We start from the raw sequence: 24,147 nt of genomic DNA, 5'->3' as shown, positions 1-24,147 counted from the left end.
CAGGACTTTAAAGACCACTTGGCCATCTAAGGAAAAAAGTACGTAAATTATAAGAGAGAGAAAATTATCAGACTTACAAGATTTATGTGAGAAGAAAATGGAGTAATATTTAAAATAAAGAAAATGTGGACCAAGAACTTTGTATCCAGCCATTTTGACAAAACTTTAGCAACACTTTTTAAAAAATCAGAAAATATTGTTCCCATGAGTCCTTCCTAAGGATACTACAGAACAAACTTTAGATGGCCAAAATAACTAGACACATGGAAGTACATGCTGGTAGTATTAAATATGTAATTAAATATGCAATTATGTATTAAGGAACTAATATTAAGCAAGGCTTGCAGAAAAATACAGTGTTTAATGGCTGTATGACTGTGCTCGTTTCCTACGGCTGTTATTACAAATTACCATAAATTTGGTGCCTTAAAATAACAGATATTTATTTTAAATTTATTTTAAATCTCTCAGTTCCGGAGGCCAGAATTTCAAAGTCAGTCTCACTTGGCCAATATTAAAGTGCCAGCAGGCTGCCTTCCCTCCAGAGATTCTGGGGGAATATGTTCCCTGCTCTTGCAGCTCTGGTTGTCGCCAAACTACTTGGGTTTGTGGCTGCATTACTCCAATCTCTGACTCCAGGATCACACTGTCATTGCCTCTTCTGTGAATAATCTCCCCCAGCTTCCCTCTTATAAAAACATTTGTGATGGCATTTAGGGCCCACCCAGATAATCCAGGGTAACAGCCCCATCCCAAGACCCTTAGTCACACATGCAATGCCTTTGCCTTATAAAGTAATATTCACAGGTACTAGAGATTAGGACCTGGACACTTTCTATAGTGCCTTCTTCAAGGGAATCTTTCATGAAAAGTAGCTTTAAAGAAAGTATCAAGAGTAGTATATTATGGAACTGAGGCCATCAAGGAAAGAAAAAACCCTAGACAGATGGTTAGAGGCAATGAGACCCATATATTACACACTCGCTTTCTCCCTTTGCCTAGAGTCTCAGGGCTCCTGTCTCCAGCCAGCTTCTAAAGGTAGGGACCTGGACACTTTCTGAAGGGCCATTATTCAGTCCACCACCACTAATCTAGTACAATCATCTTTTTAAATGATGGAGGAAAAGGATGGCATATGCAAAAAAAAGTTTTGGGTGTTTTCAGTATCATTATTGATGCTGGGGTTAGTATTGTTATTCTGAGACTGCTGATTGGATATTGTGGAATAAAGCAAATGGGATAAATAAAGCAAATGGAGAATAAAGCAATTCTTCATTCCCTACATACTTGAAAATCAGAATTCACAGTATGGAAGAACGAACAGATGAAATATAGAAAAGACAGGTAAAAACCCTGAAGCCTTGAATTCTAATTGGAAATATGAACTCACAAGTACGTTCATATCTATTTATTCTTGTGCTCTCTCTTCATAGTTTCCCAATTCTGTCTGCTGAAAAAGATCTAGAAACAATGGCCAACTCAAAAAAAATAATAATAATAAATAACAACATCCCAAGTGGCTGTATGGTGGTCCTGAGAAAAGATTTTGCATTAAAAGGCATCAAGTCTTCCTGGAGAAATGCTGATTCGAGTCTGAGTTGGAAAATAAAAGGAAGAGTGGAGGAGAAGGAGAAGGAGAGCAGAGGACACAGGGAGGATCAACCTCCAGAGCTCAAAGAAGTGCCAGTTCCCAGACTGTGTATTCACAAAGGTTAAGAAAGAAGGCATCGTGGGGAGGGGAGGAATGCATCGATCAGCCCTGGACACAGTCACTCCCAAGAACCCAACACAGAAAGGCAACTGCTGGCAGTGTCCAGCCAAATACTGTGCACTGGCGGGGGAGAGCTTTGACCTACGGACTTTGAATACTCCAGCTTCACCAGGGAAATCGTGTGGGAGGGCACCCCAAACCCTCTTGGCCTGCTGACATTAAGGATACTCAACCACCTCTCTGATGGGGATCTTTGCCCCTACAACCCCCACCCTCTTATCTGCAGGGAGATGGGCGCTGCTTCTGCATCCACAAGAATATCCAATCACTCCCTCAATTACATATTCCACCATAAACCCATCAAAAGGCATCCTGGCCCAATAAACCAGGCTCGTCAACTGGCATAACCCAGGTATATTCATAAACGCCCCTGTTCAGTGACTACATCAGCAGTTCTCCTGGCTATATAGTGCAATCACCTGGGAGCTTTAAGTTACAGTGATAGAGGAATCCCAGCCCAGATACATGAAATAAGAATCCCTAGGAGTAGTGAGCATCTGTTTCTAAGTTCTCCAGGTGACCCCGAAGTACAACTGGGTTGTAAAGTACCGTTAAAATATGAAATTAGGTTTCAGAGGAAGCAAGACTAAGAGTTAACCCTTGAAAAACGGGTTGCCCTTTAAGGCTAAGACTCTGACCCCTATGAAGCACACAGAGGCCTCTTTCTTCTTAAATGTGTACAATATCCAAGATCATAGCTCAGTCTTTTTCTTCCTTTGCCTTTCTGCAGAATGTGACCCTGCAGGATTCTGCAGTTTTTCAAAACTCTTCTCCTTTGGCTGCAATAGGGAAAATTGATGACTAAGACTTAAAAGACTTTTTTTCATGGAGCAGCAAAAGGTGTAAATACTTGAGAAGAGAAGACAAGTAATGAATAAATTCTGCTTACATGTAGTTACACTTGAGCAACATACTGATGAACAGCTAGGGGAGGAAAGCACAAGTTCCCACTGCCCACGCCTCAGAGAGAGAGAGGGCACCTCCACAGCGGGAGCAAGTGCAGCCCCACATGCAGTCTGGCTGGGTTCTGGCTGTTTGCTCTAATTGATCTGTCAGCCAGTACGTGGGCCTTAAGTCATTGGGATGTGACCACAGAAGATACGGGAAGAATAAAAGAGAATTGCAGAGTGTTCCTGGAGAAGGCAATGGCACCCCACTCCAGTACTCTTGCCTGGAAAATCCCATGGACGGAGGAGCCTGGTGGGCTGCCGTCTCTGGGGTCGCACAGAGTCGGACACTGAAGCAGCAGCGGTGGCGGCAGCAGCAGCAGCAGCAGCAGCAGAGTGTTCCAGTTGGAAGGGATCTCAGAGACTTTCTAAGATTCCGTTTCTAAGGAACTCTTATTTTACAAACCAGGGGACTGGAGTACAGAGAGATGCAAGTGAGTTGTTTAAAGCATGTTTGATCTAACAAAAGGTAGGACTGGCATTGAAAACCAGTGCAGAACTCTTCCATGCCTCCTCCTAGTCTTGCAGATCCTGGCCTGCCTGCTGCATAAATAGACTATTATGAGAAACGAGCACTTGGAATGGGGAGGTAAGAGGAGGGCCCACATCCCTCCACATGACATAGCCAAGGCGTCAAGGCTTCTCCCTTAGAAGAGGTGAGTCAGCAGCCTCAAGTGTGTGCTTCAGACATACTTTTAATGAAAAACAACTTCAAGCTACTGCTGGAAAGAGGAAATAAAGAATCCCTAAAAGGCATCACTGTCATCACGCACTTGACATCCACAGGACCCAAAGGTCACTGGCCTCACTCTCTAACAAACCGAACTCTTGCCGAATTTCATGCATCCCCTACATCAGTTCAGTTCAGTTGTTCAGCCGTGTCCAACTCTTTGCAACCCCATGGACTGCAGCACACCAGGCTTTCCTGTCCATCACCAACGCCCAGAGCTGGCTCAAATTCATGTGCATCGAGCCAGCAATGCCATCCAACCATCTCATCCTCTGTCGGCCCCTTCTTCTCCCACCTTCAATCTTTCCCAGCATCAGGGTCTTTTCAAATGAGTCAGTTCTTCGCATCAGGTGGCCAAAGTATTGGAGCCTTAGCTTCAGCATCAGTCCTTCCAATGAATATTCAAGACTGATTTCCTTTAGGATGGACTGGTTGGATCTCTTTGCAGTCCAAGAGACTCTCAAGAGTCTTCTCCAACACCACAGGTCAAAAGCATCAGTTCTTCGGCGCTCAGCTTTCTTTATAGTCCAACTCTCACACCCATACCTGACTACTGGAAAAACCAGAGCTTTGACTAGACGGACCATTGTTGACAAAGTAATGTCTCTTCTTTTTGATATGCTGTCTAGGTTGGTGGACTCTTGGAGGGCACAAACAGAATCCCCTACGTATGCTTACTGTAATAGCTACTATAAGCCAGGCCCTCTGCTGGTACTACAGAAAAGGTTGTGTTGGCCATAAAGTTCGTTCGGGTTCCTCAGCAAACCTAAATGACCTTTTTGGCCAACCCAATATAAAGTTTAACTAAAATGCATTTTATGGAGCCTATTGTAAGACAAGCACACAAATATCAGATTATAAACCAAATGGCACTATAGTAATTCAAGGAATAAGAAAGAACATAGAGTTGGGAGGAGAGGAAAAAATTAGTATCTGATGAACTAAGCCTCATAAGATAAGAGTGGAGTTCATGTTTTCATCCCAGGTCTACAAAAACAAAGCCAGCTTCAGGCCACAGGTTAAATTATCCTCAGGAGAAGAAAAGTGAAACCCACACCATAAAAATTTTTATCATCTTGCCAAGGGAATGGCTGGGAGAGCACCATCACCAAATACTGCATTCTTGCCCCAAAATGTTTTTTTGAAAAATACAACCAACAGGATTGGGATGACCACTGGGCTGGGCAAGAGAAGCAGAATTACCACAGTGGACAAGAGCCATATTTGGGATCCCACTCCTAGCAAAGGCACCAGATAAATGTGGTGAGGAGCAAAGCAGTGTACTATATACTCAGTGACATCAGCTTCAATCATTCACTTGTTCATTCAAGGTCAACAGTGCACCTACAGTGCGTCAGGCCCTGTGCTAAGCCTGGGGAATTCAAACGTGAATCAGACAGGGTGCTTGTTTCTACATCCCACAGACCAGGGGCAGTACCACCTCCCTCCACCCCCAGGCCTGGAGGGAGCCTGGGGGTGGAGGGAGATGGTAGAAAACAAATCATTGTAACATAGGCAGGATAAACAGACAGCCTAGGGTCACAAAGGGAGTTGCTATCTAATATCCCAAACAATCTAATTAGCCTCAGAAATCCATCATGGATTTGTCATCAGTTTCTTACAGAATCCCTGCATAAAGTTTTTGTATTTCAGCAACTTCTAACAAGAGGCTGGAAGGGAGAAAGAAATGATCGAATCGTAACTTGCTGAGACTGTCAACTATCTAGGGTCTATGTTTTTACAGCCTTGATTAGCATCCCACTCAGCCCTTTTCTCATTTGTCAGAAGGGTTCATTCGGACATGGTTAAATCTCATCATTTTGACTAAATAGACCTTAAATGGACAAATCTCAGCAGTCTAAAATGATTCCTAAACTCTGAGACAGTATAAGATATCAAGACTGCTCTAAAAAGAGAATTCCATATAGGATATTAGGATACAGCGTAACTAAGGGCCCAACCGACAAAGAGCAGTTGAGGAACCCATACAGAGGTAAGTTCAGCCACCGTTCAAGCTCTCACAGCTCACATAGCAGGGTGCCCTCCCCGTGGATGGGGTTTATAGCTCTGTCTTGCGACTTGTAATAACCCAGAGTAAGTTCCTTGGAAGTGAAGACTGTTTAACTTTGTATCTTTTCTACTTCTGATTCTCCTTCCCAAAAAAGCCTGGCCCTAAGAACACAATATATGTTGCTGTACTAAGCCTTTCTCTGCACAACTTCTCTTACACCTACCCTTCCATTCCCATGCCTGCCACGATCGTCCTCGTTCAAGTCCTCACATGTGCAGATGTTCTCAGCACTCTTTCCCATTTTTACAACTCTTATCCATTTCCTCTTCCTAACACATAATTCTGCGTGTGCACACATATACATACGTGTGTATGTAAATATGTGTGTGCATGCCAAGTTGCTCAGTTGTGTTAGACTCTTTGCAACCTATGGACTGTAGCCCACCAGGCTCCTCTGTCGATGGGATTTTCCAGGCAAGGATACTGGAGTAGGTTACCATGTCCTTCTCCGGGGGATATTCCCTATCAGGGATCAAACCCACTTCTCCTACACTGCAGGCAAATTCTTTACTGCTGAGCCACTGGGGAAATGTGTGTACGTGAGTGAAGCCGGTGGGGGGTGGGAAGCCTGTGTTTGTGTGTGTGTGTGTGAAGCCGGTATGTGTGTATACGTATACATTATATATACATAAGTGTGTACATCTCCGAGAGGCACACATTTTTGTTCCCTACAAAATGGGCTTCCCTGGTAGCTCAGATGGTAAAGAATATGCCTGCAATGCAGGAGACCTGGGTTCGATCCCTGTGTCAGGAAGATCCCCTGGAGCTGGGAATGGTTACCCACTGCAGAATTCTTGCCTGGAGAATCCCATGGGGTTGCAAAGAGTCAGAGACGACTGAGCAACTAACACTTTCCTTTACAAGCTGAAGCCACATCTCTCGAGCCTGGTATTTAAAGCTTCCTGGGGTATGTAAGGGTCTTGTTACCTCTATTATTTTCTTCTTATTTCCTCTCCCCCACTAACACCACAGAGTTACCTTTCCTCTCCTCTTCACTTACCTAAAAGCTACCCATTCACTTTATTTATACACATAATCATTCCAAGCTAAGGGATGCCTTCCTTATACCTCTTGGCAACTTCTGGAGTAGAACACAGGCCCTCATTCCAGCCACTAGTATCTCTCACCTGAAATACGGGATGAGCTTTCTGAACAGTCTCTCCTGGCCCCTCCAACCCACTCTCCACAAAACTGCTACAGGGATATTTCTAAATCTTAAGATGTATCATCTCATGCTCCTGCAAGACCCCTTCCAAAGTCACAGACTAAGCCACCAACAACAGCTGCTTCTAAAAACTGTCCTGCTGGGTTTCAGGGATGAATATAAATGGATGAGCTCTACCCCATCACAGCAGTACCCCCATGGACAAGCTCATGAACAAAGCTCAGCAGAACATCTCTGTGCGGAAAAAGCAAAGCCTCATTCCTGCAAAGCCTTGGTCCAATTCTGTCCCCAAATTGGATAGGGAATGACCTTGAAAAAGTCACTTAATACTGAGTCTTTGAAACTACAACGGTGAAAGGGGGAGCATGACATCATGCAGCACAGCTGGGAGGATTAAATGAGGAAGTTTCTAGAACACCTGGCAGAATGTCCAGCACACAGTATGTGCTCAGTACACACCACCACCACTGTGCCTGTCTTTCTGTGCCTCCCCCACCGGGCTGGCTGGCTTCCTTCAAGTCACCATCTTGCTTCATCTCTCTGACCTTCAACACCAAGCGCTGTGCTCTAAACACAGTACGAGCATAATAAACACTTTCTGTGTGGCTGGATTTACTCCTACCGCTGCATTTAGAAATGTAGGAACACATCGAAGAATACAAGTTAGATTCAGAGAAGACTATATGGGGGAAAAAACTCAATAAATCTAAGGGAGTAAAATGAAGGTAAGTGATAAGAATTCACAAGGAAGCACACAGTGACTCATAAAGACCTCCACTTAGCAAAGCCGCCAGGTCCTTTCTGACTTCCCACCAAAACTACCTTGGCCTGTTGCAGCACGCAGACACTGACATTCTCCAATCATGCTCCTCAATTTGATTGGATTTGACAGAATCAGCCGGGGAGCTTCCAAAACTCCCAGCATGCAGAACTCCCATGTCCAGAAAGATGGAGTCAACATACTTTTCCCTATTCCTTCTGCGATCAACCACCAAAACTCCCGGAATTATAGAACAAACAAGTACAAGACAACTCTGAAAGATGAAGAGAAGGCAGAGCAGCCAGGGACCTCAGCACTCAAGAACCACATGACAGCTGAGTCCTCTGGGTTCTTTTTGCCTCATACCTCCCAGACCTGTTGCTGGAGAAGCCAGTGACCCAGAAATGCCAGTGAACACAGATCAAAAAAAAAAAAGATCCCAAGAGAAACCCTCTTTCCCTAGCCAAAGGACCAGGAAACCAAGGCAGCCTCATATGAAATGCCTCAGAGAAGGCTGAAAGGGAAGCCTGTGTGCCAGGAAGTGACCCACAGGTGCCAAGGCCGCCTCCTCTCCTTGCTGGGGCTTCAGAGGAGTCCCAGTAAAGAGGCAGAGCTTTCACCACCAGCCAGGGTCATGGGCAGAGCGTCAGGGGAGACCACATGAGCAACGGTAATGAGGCACTCTGGCCCCATCGCAGAGTGGCATCAGCTGAGGCCAATAAATGATCTAGTCTTCCACCCCACCCAAGAGTAAGGAGGCACCACTCCCCTCCCCTCACCAGCCCACTGGCAGAGGCGTCTTGCCAAAACAGATTTAACTAAGATCCAGAAAGTCATAGCACAATACCCAAACTATCCAGGTTTCTGTATTTTAATTATTTATTATTTTATTTTTTGGTTGTGCTGGGTCTTTGTTGCTATGCACAGGCTTTCTCTAATTGTGAACACGGGCTCTAGGGCATGCAGGCTTCAGCAGTTGCAGCAGTCGGGCTCAGTAGTGTGGCACATGGGCTTAGCTGCTCCACGACATGTGGAATCTTCCCAGACCATGGATCAAACCCGTGTCTCCTCCAATGGCAGGTGGCTTCATATCCACTGTATCACCAGGGAAGTCCCACCACCCAGGCTTCAATCAAAAATAATGATTTTTGACCACTGTAGGGAAAGAGCAAATAAGCCAAGATGGCGGTGGTCAGGCTCTCTCGCCCCATGCCCTCTCGCTCTTGCCCCACATTTTGTAAATAATGATTATATAATAGCTGAGATCACTTACAGCGCTGCGCATGCACATCGGGAGGTACTGGCTTGGCCACAGGCTTTTGTTCTGTAAGCATATATAAGCTCCACCTGAAAAAGCCCTTGTGACTCTTTTATGGCTATATTACGGCTGCGTCCACTGGGTCAACCACAAGAGAATACAGCATGTCTGCTGCTGCTACAGCTGCTGTGCCAGCCCAGAGAGGATAAACTCATTTGCAGTTCCTACACCTCAAGTTCTCTTCCAGCTTCCCCACTCATGCCTTGCCTACCATGGATTCAGTGAATCATGCATACAGTGAGAAACAGCAAGACAACCGGAGTAGTTGGCAGGATCAGCAAGACAATCATCATTCTAGGAACTGGGCTTCCCACATGGCTCAGTGGTAAAGAATCCACCTGCCGAGCTGGAAGTGTGGGTTTGATCCCTGGGTCAGGAAGATCCCAGGGACCCCAGCAGCCATGAACCACACGACAGTTGAGTTTCCTGGGTTCTTTCTCCGTCACATCTCCCAGACCTGTTGCTGGAGAAGTCAGGGACCCAGAAATGCCAAGGAACACAGAAATGCAACCCACTCCAGAATCCGTGCCTGGAAAATCCCACAGACAGGAGACCGGCAATCTACAATCCACGGGGTTGCAGAAGAGTCAGGCATGACTTAGTGACTAAACAACAAAAATAATTCTAGGAACCAGAAAAAGCTCAACATGAATGGGAAAAGACCATCAAAAGATGCCAGCACCAAGATGACAGATATATTAGAATTACCTGACAATGACTTTAAATTGGCCTTCATAAAAATGCTTCAACAAGCAATTATGAATATGCTTGAAACAAATGGAAAAACAAAATTTCAGCAAAGAAACAGAAGACATAAAAATTGCAGCACCCACGCTACAGCCCATACTAATTGAATTAAAATTGCTGAGAGTTTCCAGCCATCAGTAATTATTTTTAACTTCCTAATGCTTCCAATGAGCAGCCAAGTTTGAAAATCAGTGCTCCAACTTGATGGTTCTCAAACTAAGGTATCCATCAGAATCACCTGGACAAAGGTGATAAAGGCAACGAGATCCGGGCCCTCAGCTACTCCAAGACCAGGCAGTAGCATTTTAATCAGACTTCATGTGATTCCAGTAGATCCAAAAGCCTTAACTAATCAAAGCAATTTGCAGGTGATTGTCCTCATTCAGGAGGCTGCAAAATTCCTGACTTGAAAGAGGAAACAGCAAAACTTAAGTGACCTTGAAGCGAGAGGTAAAGTTTCAATTATACTTTAAAAAGAGTTTCAATCACACTTTGGATATGGGTGCCCAAGATATAATGTGTTTAACCTGGACTGCCAAATTTAAAGAAAAAATCCATACATATTGAGGAACAGTTTGAAAATGTAATTACAGTACAGGTCATACACGTTTATGGGAAACAGCACGGGCGTGAGATTAAATAGTAGCCATCACTTGGCCCATGGGAGACATTAATCTTCTTCTTGGCAGCAGAAAAAGAAAGAGCTTCCACATGAGCACCTCTTCCCATCCAAAGAGACCACAACAAAAAGGGAAGAGGTTATAATAAAGACAGAAAAAAGGACACATCCAAAGAGCTTTTCCATTGTGTAGTGTGGGCTGAGAGTTCTAACCAAAAGGCAACGTCTCCTGGGCTGGAAGTGTTTTCTGGCATTTATACTTTCCTAGAAGGACCCTGGAGGCTCCAAGTGGCATGCAGAGAACTGGTCCTCAGAAAAAGAGCTGAAAAAGGCAAGGAAGAGGGTGTGGAAGTTGACAGAAGGCAGATGCAGTGGGGGAGTGGATGGCCACCGTCACGCAGGAAGTGCACAGGCAGAAGCTCAGTGAAGAATAACTCTCTCCAGGAAGGAGGGCCTCCCAAAGCCTCTCTCCGGCCCTTCTACTTACTCACTGAGGCCTTATTTCCGTATCTGGAGACCATCAACATGGCTCAGCAGAGGTGGCCTGTTGCCCACTGGCATACAGCAGCTGACCCGCCCCTGGTTACAGACTTCACCTCAATGAGAGGGGCTGAGACCACTGCCTTTAATAGACCATTTGCCCATTCAATCCAACCCAGAAGGATGGTCTCAGCTTCCTCATCTGAAAAAATGGAACCAAGAATACCTACCCTCAGGGAGCCACTGTAAAGATTAAATTAGTTTTGCATATGTAAAATTCTGAGAACCACGAATTGAAAGTGGTGAGTACTGGGCAAACATTAGTTCTTAGCATTCTTAAATATACTCAGCACAGAACTTAATAGTGCGAGACTGCTGGGGTTTGACTCAGGAATTTTTCATTACTAAATGTGGACCGTGAGCAAGTTCCTCTGCCTCTCTATGCCTCGGCTTCCCCGTGAGTAAAACTCACAGGGTTGTTGCGAAGACTAATCATTTCCTAGAAAGAACTTGGCATAGTTCCTAGAACATAGTCAGTGCTTTGTAAATATCAGTGAATGTTATTCGCCTTCTGTGATGTGGACTGCATGAGGCAGGTATGTGAGGAGTCCCTTTCGTCCTTAAGGAGCTTATGAGTGAAGTCGCTCAGTCGTGTCCGACTCTTTGCGACCCCATGGACTGTAGCCTACCAGGCTCCTCTGTCCATGGGATTTTCCAGGCAATAGTCCTGGCGTGGATTGCCATTTCCTTCTCCAGGGGATCTTTCCAACCCAGAGATCGAACCCAGGTCTCCCGCATTGTAGACAAACGCTTATAGTCTAGATCAAGACATAAGCAATGTACACCAGCAGGGAAGAATCTCTCAGAACATGGTACATGCGATGGTTCTGCAACCATGCAAACAGTATTTTTCTCTAACGTGCTCACATACAGGCTAATGGAGTTCAGAATGTTCTGAGTACAGGGAGCACTGGGCAAGTGCCCTCTTCTCAGCCACCCCTTCCTAGGAGTCCCAGGTTGCATTCAACTCTCAAGGCTAATCATTTCAACAGTTCTGGAAAGCACTGCAGCTTCAAGAATAGGCAGAGAGGGGACTTCCCTTGTGGTCTAGTGGTTAAGAATCCACCTGTCAACGTGGGGGACACAAGTTCAATCCTGGTTGGAAAGATCCCGCATGTCTCTGGGCAGCTAAGCCCATATGCTGCGACCACTGAAGCCTGCGTGCCCTAGGGTCCATGCTCTGCAACAAGAGAAACCACCTTAACAAGAAACCACCACAAGGAGAAGCCAGTGCGCCACAGCTAGAGAGTAGCCCCCGACTGCTGCAACTAGAGAAAGCCTGAGCGTAGCAACAAAGACCCAGCACAGCCAAAAATTAAAACACATAAATCTAAAAAACTTTAAAAAATAAACGATAGTAGTAGCCACTGTCCTCAGTTCTCACCGATGGACCCGTAAGAGTATAAGACACACAAGTCTCACTGAAGTGTTGCAGAAAACCAATTTAGTTTCACACAAGGGGTAGGGGACTAGGAGTACAAAAGCGTTCCAACACTCTGGGCACAGAACTTGCTGGAAGTGCCATTTTAAGTAACTTTTAAAGCCAGCTGCTCCAGTACTTAAAAGGAAACATGATGCTGAATATAACAATTGAAAAGGGAATTGTAAGCATCACAAGGTATTAATTAATCCCATGATGCAAGATTCCTCCTGTTTAGATTACCTCTGCTTAAAGAAGTATTTATCCAAGAAATTCAGAGAAAGACCATGAAGACAGACAACATACTGTACTTAAGAGTCTGTGATTTTTAATCCGAATGAGGATTAAAAGGCTGGAACAAATGTGATGGGGGCATGTACCAGAAGCCAGTTAACCCCTCCTTATTCCTTCCCGAGGAGGCTGACAGCTATTTTAAGTCCACAAAGCAGTCGCACTGTCTGATTTGCAACTTTAGGAATCAAGAATAATACAGTAGCTACATTTTTTTAAGCAGATATGTAAAATGAAGATAATACACTACCAGGCCTTTGATTCATTAGGGAAAAAAAACAGAGTATATGACAATTTTTACATTAAACCATGCACAGATGAAATTTAAATTGCAATCTGCAGGGCTAAACAACAATAATAAAAATAGCGACCCACTCATTGCCAGGCACTGTCCTGGGTATTTGCATACATAACTCGTTTTCTCCTCTCATTAACCCTATGAGGCATGTGACATTTGTATCCTCTTTTTACAGAAGCAGATGCTAAGGGAGAAATGTTAACTAACTCAAACAAGTTCACACAGCAAGTGAGGGACAGAGCCAGGATTTGAACTCAAATACAATTTGGCTCCTGAATCCATTTACACTATGCTGTCAATCAAATTCATGTTATAAAAACTATAAGATAAAAAATAAGAAGAGGAGATCCAACCAGTCCATTCTAAAGGACATCAGCCCTGGGATTTCTTTGGAAGGAATGATGCTAAAACTGAAACTCCAGTACTTTGGCCACCTCATGCGAAGAGTTGAGTCATTGCAAAAGACTCTGATGCTGGGAGGGATTGGGGGCAAGAGGAGAAGGGGACAACAGAGGATGAGATGGCTGGATGGCATCACTGACTCGATGGACATGAGTCTGAGTGAACTCCGGGAGTTGGTGATGGACAGGGAGGCCTGGCATGCTGCGATTCATGGGGTTGCAAAGTCGGACAGGACTGAGCGACTGATCTGATCTGAGGGGAAAGGGTATCAAATCATTAATAACAACATAACAAGTTGAAAATATTTTTTACTGATAAATGACAATTATCTACTCTTAAAATTGGCCATATGTTCTACAATCAAAGATTCTAAGTCTGCTGCATGTTCATCACTGGAATTTCATTTAATTCAGGGGAAATGTTTACCTGGCACTTTCTTTGGAAGGCAGTGGCATTCTGTCAGGTGGGGATGGGGGAATACCTCCTGGGATCAGGGACTAGTCTCACTGAGGCCTGAGAGTTACAGGTCTAAAGCAAGAAAAAAAAAGCCAGAGGCGATCAGAGCCAGCTGAGGCATCTCCCGCCCTTGGGTAATACAGCAGGGTCCTGGCAGTCCTTGTAGAGAGCACCTTAGAATTATATTCATTGATTCAAAATACATTTTTTTCTATACGCAAGGCACTACAGTCAGCAATGCAGAAGACACGAGGGGGCAGAGTGGCCGGGACCCTAAAGATGACCACTTGGAGGGGTGAAATCAGACAAGGGCAAGCAGCTATAATGCATACCAGGGTTGAGTCAGTTCCTGCCACATAGAAGGAACTAGTAACATCCACTTCACAGAGTGACAGTGGGCTGGGCCTGAGATACAGACGGGGAATCACAGGAAAGGTTGAGGGAATGGTAGGTACGAGTGATTAAAGAGAATCACTCAAAACCAGAGAGCCCTGAATATCAGGCTAAGAATTTTTGACCCAATATGGTAGGCTTAGAAACTTTTAGTGTTTTGAGTAGAAGGATATCACAATCCATATTTCAGAATAATTAACAGAGCAAAAGTTTACAGGATAAAGTAGAGGTCTCCAGAAAGTAATTGAAACAGTATGGTGAGAGGTGGTGTCCATTTGAACCAGCCAGAAATGAGAAGGAAGAAGCAGAATGCCTGCATGGATATCACTGTGAAACTTCAAGGATGCAGCAACTGACTTGAAGTTGGGGGCAGGGGATGTCTGGGAAGAGCCTGGCCACAAAAGTTACTCAATCCATAGCTGAGTTCACTGTTATACAAAAGGATTCAAGCACTGCTCCAAAGTGTCAATCCTGGTGCCTGAGAGGATAGTGGGGTCATCTAAAGAAGTATAAAGTGTCAGAGAGATTTGAATTCAAGATGATTGAGTGATAGGATTAGCAACATGTTCAGTGGGGTAGAGCCAGCCAGCAGGAAGCTAAAAGAAAGATCTGGAAACTGAACTGGAGTTGAAGATCCAGGAGCCAACATACGTAAGGAGAAAGGATGGAATCAAGCATTCACCAGAGAGGTCAATGAGCGGAGAAAGAGCAAGCAGCAAAAGGAGAAGGTACAGATGGGGGGCTATGCCCAGCCAACAGAGAGCCTGCAGAGAGCTGAATGGGGCATCCCAAGAAAGACAAGGACTGCTGCTCAAGAAGAAAACTCAAAAAGGTGGAAGACAGAGAAGGGTGACAATCGAACAATTCCTATATGGCGGGCAGAAGTGGGAAGGACACAGCCAGGGACTGATGAACATTGAGAAACTGCAGAGAGTAGATCACTCTGTCAGGAGGCTTAGCCATGAAAGGAAGAAGACAACATGCTGATGAATAAAAAGGTGGAGAGAAGAGAGTTTTCACATAAGGGAAGGTCACAGCACACTCCTGGGCAGAGGAGTGAGCCAAAAGGAGGGAAGATGGAACCTTGCAAACATCCGGGTGGGGAGTGATGGAGACTAAGGAAAGGTGGGCTAGCAGCAGATGGAGGGCCAATGAGTCTTAAAAAGAAAAAGGGGGAAAAAATTTAATTCTACTTCATAATTTAAAACTTTGGTGTTTCAAAAGCATACCAGGAAAGCAAAAAGACCACCCATAGAATAGGTGAAAATACTTGCAAATTTACATAATGAATTTGAATACAGAACACATAAAGAACTCTTACCCCATGGCAATTAAAAAAAAAAGACAATCCAATTTAAAAATGGGCAAAAGATCCGAACAGACATTTCTCCAAAGATTTGCAAATAGCCGATAAATGGCCATGAGAAGATGTTCTATATCGTTGGTCATCAGGGAAACACAAATCAAAACCACAATGAGATACCACTTCATGCCTACTAGGATGGCTAGAATCAAAAAGGTGGGTTCAAAGAAGTGTCAGCGAGGATGTGGAGAAATCAGAAGCCTAACACGTTGCTGTGGAAAACAAAAATGCTGCAGCCACACCAGGAAAACATCTCCTTCTGCTTTATTGACTATGCCAAAGCCGCTGACCGTGTGGATCACAACAAACTGGAAAAGTCTTAACAAGATGTACCTTATCTGCCTCTTGAGAAATCTGTACGCAGGTCAAGAAGCAACAGTTAGAACTGGACATGGAACAATAGACTGGTTCCAAATCGGTAAAGGAGTATGTCAAGGCTATATACTGTCACCCTGCTTATTTAACTTATATGCAGAATACATCATGTGAAATGCTGGGCTGCAAGAAGCATAAGCTGGAATCAAGATTGCCGGGAGAAATATCAATAACCTCAGATATGCAGATGACACCACCCTTATGGCAGAAAGCAAAGAAGAACTAAAGAGCTTCTTGATGAAAGTGAAAGAGGAGAGTGAAAAAGTTGGCTTAAAGCTCAACATTCAGAAAACTAAGATCATGGCATCTGGTCCCATCACTTTATGGCAATAGATGGGGAAACAGTGTAAACAGTGACAGACTTTATTTTTCTGGGCTCCAGAATCACTGCAGATGGTGACTGCAGCCATGAAATTAAAAGATGCTTAGTCCTTGGAAAAAAAGCTATGACCAACCTAGACAGCATATTAAAAAGCAGAGACATTACTTTGTCAACAAAGGTCTGTCCAGTCAAAGCTATGGTTTTTCCAGTGGTCATGTATGGATGTGAGAGTTGGACTATAAATAAAGCTGAGTGCCAAAGAACTGATGCTTTAGAACTGTGGTCTTGGAAAAGATTCTTGAGAGTCCCTTGGACTGCAAGGAGATCCAACCAGTCCATCCTAAAGGAAATCGGTCCTGAATATTCAATGGAAGGACTGATGCTGAAGCGCCAATACTTTGGCCCCCTGATGCGAAGAACTGACTCATTTGAAAAGACCATGATACTGGGAAAGATTGAAGGCAGGAGCGGAAGGGAATGACAGAGGATAAGATGGTTGGATGGCATCGCCAACTCGATGCATATGAGTTTGAGCAAGCTCCGGGAATTGGTGAAGGACAGGGAAGCCTGGTGTGCTACCATCCATGCGGTCACAAAAAGTTGGACACGACTGAGCAACTGAACTGAACACTGGAAAATATTGTGGGAGTCCCATAATGGTTAAACACAGTTACCATACAATCCTGCAATTTCACTCTTAGCTATCTCCCCATGAGAAATTTAAGCATGTATCACACAAAACTTGTACTCAAAATGTTTACAGAAGCATTATTCATAATAGTTGAAAAACAAACAACCTAAATGTTCATCAACTGATAAATGGATAAAATGTGATATATCCATATGATGGAATATTACTTGACCATAAAAAGGAATGAAGTCCTGATACATGCTACAATATGCATGAATCCTGAAAATATTATGCATAGTTAAAGAAGCCAATCACACAAAACCCACATACTCCATGCCTCCATTCATATAATATGTCCAGAATAGCCAAGTCTAGAGACAGAAAGTAGATTAGGCATCGCTTAGGGCTGAGGTGAATGGGGAAAGAGGAGGATGATAGCTAAAGGGCACAGAGTTTCTTTTTGAGGTGATGAAAATATTCTAAAATTGACCATCATGATGGTTGCACAACACTATGAACATATTAAAAGCTACTTAATGGTATGTTTAATCAGTGAATTGTATGGTATGTGAATTATAGCTCAATAAAGCTATTAGGAAAAAGGGAGTGGAGAAAAGAATGAAGTTCTTTTTCCAAAAACAGGGGGGGAAAAGTAGCAGAGACCAAGCCCATAGTGTCAAGTAGGAAAATGGGAGGGGCGGAAAGGGTGGTGGGCAGGGCGCCAGGCTGCTGGGAGAGCAGAAGTGCGGCAGGAGGTCCCTGAGGAGCTAAGGGCAGCCTCAGCGCAATGAGGGACAGGAGGCAGGCAACCGTGATCAAAGAAAGCATTCTGAAGATCTGACTTCTGGAAGCAGCACGTTATGAGTGAGCCATAATAAACAGCCAATCTGATTAGGGTCCTGGATATGGGTGATTGGCAAAGGGCGCATGACACGGACAGTGTCATCTTGACCACTAAATGGACTAATGGGACATTCTGGGCAAAGGAGATGTGGCAGCATCATGGGACGTATTGATAGGATAGAAATAGATTTGCTCATCAAGTTCTAAAACACCAGCTGTGGAGTAACACCCTAGGATGCCTGAGAGCAAAAGCAGGGTGAATAAAAACAGGTATCATTTCTAAGCAGTACTGTATCTTTGAGACTCATCATCCCCCAAAGACTCATCTGGTCCAGGCAGAAGGTAACAATGGATTTTAAAGCATCTGGACAAATCCCTACTAAGGTGAAATAACCTGCACTTCAATGATGACATCAGTGAATACACATTAGATAGAATATGATGGAATTCAGATGAGGGCATCTATCTCAATCTGTACTTGTCCACAATCCTGGAAGGCAGGACTCTTGCAGGTTGGGGGGGCGGGGGTGGAGAGGCTGTGGGGAGCACACACCCAGAACATATCAGTGTTGGTTCTGATCACAGAACCAAAATCACAGCTTATTATGAAGCTGTTAGGTTAGGTTTGAGTTAGAGTACCCCATTTACAGCGAATCAATGTATGTAACATCCTAACCTGGAAGCCTCAAGACAGTGTGTTTAAGATTCATCCACAGGAAACCTGTGGTGTGGGGTTATTGGAATCTCTAAAATCCACAACCACATCATCAGCCAGTCAAGCCATTTAGCAAAGAGGGAAATAATGACTAGAGAATTCAGTTCAGATTTGACCAAAAACTTGCAAAGCCCCCACATCGCTCAGCAATAAGACAATATATTTACAGCTTTCAGAATTTTTATAATTGGTCATTTCTTCCACTTAATACTTTGCTACTGTTGGCTATATATATATATATATGTACCTGATGTTGGGGGAAGGAGTTATACACAGACGCATGAGACCAGGTCCTCAAAGAACACTCATCATTGGAGAAGACATACAAAGAAGGGAGAGAGCACAAAATTTTATGGTTGACCGTGACCCCAAGGTGGCTTCAGAATTATCTCACCCCATGTGCACTCTTGCACAGTGACCGTGACACTCTCCTCCAAGAAGTGAAGTCTCCTTCTCCTCCTCTTGAACCTAAGCCTGGCTATGGCCTGATCTGACCAACAGAACGCAGAAGTGATTCTGTGTACCTCGGAGGCCAGGCCTTAAGAGCTCCCACCTTCCCTGCTGGAAACATTCCCTGTTGAAAGCCAGCTGCCAGATCAAAGGGCCACCATGCTATGAGGAGATCCAGGCTACCCAATGGAGGGAACCACCCACCACATGGAGGACCACCATGGCACGAAGTGGCGCCTTCTAGGACAAGCCCAGCCACTGCAGAATGAAGCCGAGTGATCCAGTCAGCACCACGGTGAACACAAGAACAGCCCGGCAAAGCCCTGACTGAATTCCTGGCTCATGAATCATGAGCAGATTAAACAGACCTTGTCTTAAGCCACTGAGTTTTGAGATAGCTTGTTACACAGCACAGATAACTGAAACCAACGTGAAGCCAGGAAACTAGGAATGAGTCCTGTTTCTGTTCTTACCTAGCTACGGGTCCTTGGGTCAACAACTTCCCCTCTGGACCTCAATTTCCTCATCTGTAAAATGAGGAAGTTGTAGGAGTGAGCTAAGGTGCTTTCTATTTCTGATAGGCTGTGCCATACACGCCCAGATCAGTGAGTGCTTAGGCGATGAGGACCGGGAATACAGAGGCAGCTACCAGGGTGAGGTGAAGGAGCGGCGCACTAGGACTCAAAGCGCTGCAACATGAGACTTAAGTGAGGTAGCACCTCAAACGATACATGGTCCATAGTAAGTATTCACTAAATATCAGCTATAATCATTATCCTCTCATCAGTTCTGTGACCCTGGACAAGTTAATCTGATTCCCATTTTTTTCATCTGAAAAATGGAAACAACTCTAATGTTCCCCCTGCCACATAAGGAAAATTTTTTGTGTGCAAAAGTCCCATGAAAATCAAAAATCAACCTACAAATGTAAAGCATAACTGTGCTATTAATACCCTTAACTTATTATCATTATCTGATGATAATTATCATCAGAGGTCTTCTTCGCACCCAGCAAGCAGAGACAGTCAGTTGATGGCACTGGCTACCAGGAAGGTATACTGAGAGAGGGAAAGAGGGGGGCAGACAAAAAGGAGCCACAAAGGCTTTCAAGCCTAGAAGGATGTCTACCACCCACCCATCAGCAATGGTGAGTGAGCCACGTGCCCTTTCTGACACAGAGAGCGGTATCCCTTAAGAGCAGCTCCCAGCCCAAGCTTATATCTGGAAACAGCCCAGCACTAAAAATTTGAATAATTTTCTACATCAGAGTCAGAGAGGCCAGCAACCTAAGGATGCCCCGCCGGTGAACTGTGAATCAGACCAACCGCCCAGCACAGAGTGAACATTCCATAAAAATTAGTAAATGAATGAGCATTGGATTTGAGAGTCTACAGTCAAAGCTCCCAGGTTTAAACCATAGCTCTGCCATACACAGAGCTAAAGCAGGCAACATATCCTCCTTGGTAAGATGTAAGGAGACGCACCTACACAGACCTCCAGGGAAGCAGTGAGAATCACATGAAGTACTGGAGGTGAAACACCTCTAGGATTCTGCTTGATAATTAAATGGATGGTGTGGTTTTTAAGTGCACAGAACCTCTGACGCCCAGATGCCTTTCAGTTCCTAGCCATAACCTTTCAATCTCTGCAGCACCCGGAAAATGAACGCATCCATCCAAAAACGCACTCCATCCAGTGTTGATCCTGAAAAACTGCCAGCCCTTGGGAGGCAAAGATCTGGGCTCATTTTCCAAGGGTACTTGACAAGGCAGCATGGATACATTTACATTTTACAGCCTGCGCTTTTCCAGAACAAGGAATGAGTGTGGCGTGTATTTAACCCTGAAATGCCAGTAATCATGCACTTCCATGGATGCTGCTCAGGAGGGATGTGAAAACCAGCCAGACAAGGCACTTACCAGATGTTCACGGGAAGAAAAGCTTCTACTTCCACCTCTGCTCAGGTCTCAGCTGACATGATTTGAATGTACTGGTGTCCAGCATCGATTACAAACAGCTGAGAGTTAGGACCCAGTTCTCAAAGTCAGCCCTGCCCTTTCTTCCCCACTTCACCATTCTCAAAGCAGAACCCTTGGTGTGCTGCACCCCAAATCTGTAATGGGAACACAGCCAGGACCAACTGTGGTTCCCCCTCCTCTTATCGAGCACCACTGTGTATGAATCCAGGGAAGTTACCATAGGAACCACACCACCAGTATTTCTCCAATTCTGGTCCCAGTCACCTGCATGAAAGCTCCTGGAATGCTCCCTAGAGGTGCACAGTCCTGGTCTCTCCCCAGATGTGTCAGATTAGAATTCGGGGCGGCAACAGAGTTTTCAACAACCTCACGTGGTGATTCTTACGCACGCTAGGTTATGAGTCCTAGCTAGGACCAAACTAGCAGAGACTGTGAGAAAAGAATTAAAAGGTTAAAAACACTTTAATCCTGATCTCTCTTCTGCCACCCAGCCTTGCAAAGCAGAGTATTGGTGAACCAAACAAGACCAAAGCCAACTGCCCAGTTCATGCGTGTCCGAGAAAATTAAGTCATGATGTGATGAAAACTCATACCTTAAAATTTAAAAACCTGCTTACCAAAGCAACAGGCCCAGACAAAAATTAACCTATCTGATCTGGTATCAAACCAACCAGATCTATTCTGAGAGAAGCAAGATAAGATCTTGTCTACAGCCCCACTCTGGTCCCAGCCATACCCAGTAATTCAGTTCTGCATTCCACTGCAGGGCTTGATGTCTAGGGGAACAGGGGGTGTCCTCCTAGTTCTAGCAAATATGGTTGGGGGAAGGTTATTCAGGAAGCAGGAGAAAAGGTAAGATTTAACATCACCAGGAGAAGGGGAAAAAAGAGATAACTGACTGCACTGGACTCACATCAGACACTCAAAAAGATGTCTCATGAATTGAAGGAAATAGCCACCTGATGGAGTAATCCTTGCCTGAAATGCTTAACACCTTACCTACAAAGTCATGAAGGAGAAAAAGGGGACAGAGAGTAAAACTGCCTCCATGTCGAACGCATTACCTTTCCCAAACCAGCAAGACACAACCGGCCAGTGACAGGCACACAGTAGGTGCTGAGCATCCTTAAGTCTTGAGGGGAGAACGTCAAGAAGCATGAAGAAGAGCAGAAGCACTGCTCCCTTGTGATGGGCAGGAACCCCGGCTGCAACCTCGGAAACCAGAACTCCTCACTCTGGGAAGTGCATGACAGGGGGCCAGCCTTATTCACACCTGATGGTGCAGTTCAGAGGCTTCCGCCCCACCCCCTCTCCCAAGGACGGACCTGGGGCTCTGAGCTGAAAATGCCTGTTGCCGCCCCCCCCCCCCCGCCACCCCCACCCCCCGACAAATTCTTCAGCAGCAGTCCCCTACTAGCTGCTGAAACTTCACATTACGCCACAAAACTAGCAACCGGGCAGCTTTCACCACACCTCCCCCTTCAATGACTGGCACTTGCAAAGGAGTCGTGGCTAATAAGGCATTTAGGAAGTGACTCTGACACCTGGCTGGGGTTACCAGGAATCTAAAAACAAACCCACCCCTGTATTATTTTCTTCAATCAGGAAGCAGGTATTCCCCTTATAAAAGACCTTCCTGAAAGCACCTCTCCCACGAGATCCCAACAGGTAAATGACACCAAAGCTTCCCTAAAGCGATTCTAAAGAACCAAGTCCAGGCTGCGCTCCCCGACTGGCTTGTTCTCAGAAGGAGGGATCCGGGAAGTAACTCAGTGAGTCCTGGGTGGGTAAGGATGGGGCAGTTTGCAGGTGGGAGGAGGGGGATGAAGCAATACCGCTCAAACTTTGCAGTTACTCTTTAGCAGTTCTGGGCAGGAACCCGCGGAATTCCATACAGGGAAGGGGAGTCATCCTCCCTAACAGAAAGGCCCCCAAATCAGCCTAACCCACCAGCTCTGCGTCCGGGATGGCTGCGCATCCCATCCGCTCAGACATGCCCCCTCCGGGACAGTCCCTTCCCCGGGGCCCCTCACCTTGGCCTCGAAGCAGATGCCGTGCTGGAAGGCGTCCTCGTTGTGCAAGGGGATCCGCAGGTCGTGACCATCGTCCACAAGGTTGTACTTGGTTTTGCTGGGCATGGTGACCCGCGGTGGACCGGCTCCTCCAGAGGCGGCGGTGGCAGGAAGGAGCTGGCGAGACCGCGGGGAGGGGAGGCGGGAGCCGGGGGCGGCGGCGCGCGGAGGGGGCGCAAGCGGAGGGTCGCCGGGTTGGAGGCGCCCCGGCCGCGCGGCGGCCGTGGAAGCCGGGACTCGGAGAGACGCCGAGGGCCGGGCTGCGCGGATGCGGGCGACGCGAGCGGCGCTGTGGCCGCGCAATTCCTGCCGGCGAGGAAGGCGGCGGGGGCGGCGGTGGGAGCGGGCAGCGCGGCGCCCAGGCCGGGGGAGGGGAGCGGTGGGCGCGCGGCCCGCGCTGGGACTGGGCGCGGCGCTGGCCCGGGAACAGAGGCGCGGACAGCCCGGGACGAGGAAGAAAAGGCGGCGGCAGCGGCGGCGGCGGAGCTGGGTGCCTGTCACGGAGACGCCGGATCAGCCGCCGGCGAGCGACTCCTCCTGCGGGGCGGGCCCGGGCCGGCTCCTCCCGCAGGGTGCCCAGGCTCCGCCCGCCGCCGGGCCCGCCCCCGCGCTGCCCGCCGAGCAGGTGAAAGTCCCCGGGAGCGTGGCGCCCGGCTCTACCCGCGTCCTGGGGCCGGACCCCTGGAACTTCGCCCTGACCCTGGACAGCCGGTGTCCCAGGAACGCAGGCTCAGTCCTGTTTTTGTTTTTTACAGTCAGAATCTGAGCCAGGCTGCTAATAGTTAGCAGCAGCGGCGCCTTGGGTTTTCTGTTTTTGTTTTTGGAGGGGGGAGGGGCTGGTGTTTATTGTTTTGTTTTTATGTTTTACCAGGAAGGCCCAAGTCCTGGCCCGTGTGTATTCAGAACATTAATTCTGAGAGTTTCCTTTCTCTGGAGAATCAAGACTGCACCCAAATGGAGGACGATCGCAGGTGCTTTGTGTTCGTTCCTTTGGGCTGTTTTGTGACTTGTATTATTGGAGGGTTGTGGGGATGCCTTTGGGGGTGGTTTTAGTGTTAATATTAAAACCATAAGCCTCATGGAAATGGAATAGGCCGATGAAGCGTACTAAGGACAAAAGAGTCCACAACGTTTCTATTTTTCTTAACCTAAAGCTGGTTGTCGACAAAATGGGCTTCCAAGTTGTTATTACTCTTCCTATCTTAGAAAGTGCTTCAGTTCAATTTGCTTATTGTTAAGAAGCGGCCCATTCACTTTTCTCCTTTACACCAAGAGTTTTTTTGCCATGCAAAAATGTGCAAAGGAAGGGCAGGGCAAAGGGATAGTTAGTGACCAATTATGTATCAGACCCCATGGGTAGAGGAACATGGTTTAATACTACCCGCGAGTCAAAAGTAACCAGACAATCTGGTGCCAAAGCTAGACCAACCTGAGATCACTGAGAGCCAATGGTCAGCAACTCTGCTGAA

The 24,147-nt window shown here is 46.0% G+C and overlaps 1 protein-coding gene across 6 annotated transcripts in view; it reads right to left on the bottom strand.

Moving 5' to 3' along the window:
- LOC102266917 (uncharacterized protein C1orf226 homolog) overlaps positions 1–23,208 on the bottom strand; it is a 359,994-nt gene extending 336,786 nt beyond the window's left edge. For 4 of the 6 annotated variants that reach the window (XM_070366597.1, XM_070366600.1, XM_070366603.1 and 1 more), the window contains exon 1: positions 22,640–22,889. In XM_070366597.1, coding sequence (XP_070222698.1) covers positions 22,640–22,744 — 105 coding nt within the window. In that variant the 5' untranslated portion in view covers positions 22,745–22,889. Of the gene's footprint in view, positions 1–22,639 lie in introns of all 6 variants that reach the window. The other 2 variants (XM_070366596.1, XM_070366593.1) reach the window with 1 other exon arrangement.
- Positions 23,209–24,147: the final 939 nt, after the last annotated feature.

The sequence above is a fragment of the Bos mutus genome, chromosome 3 (assembly GCF_027580195.1).
Source record: "Bos mutus isolate GX-2022 chromosome 3, NWIPB_WYAK_1.1, whole genome shotgun sequence".
Taxonomy (NCBI): domain Eukaryota; kingdom Metazoa; phylum Chordata; class Mammalia; order Artiodactyla; family Bovidae; genus Bos; species Bos mutus.
The sequence above is the reverse complement of the archived record's forward strand: the minus strand, read 5'-3'. Positions and strand labels throughout refer to the sequence as shown.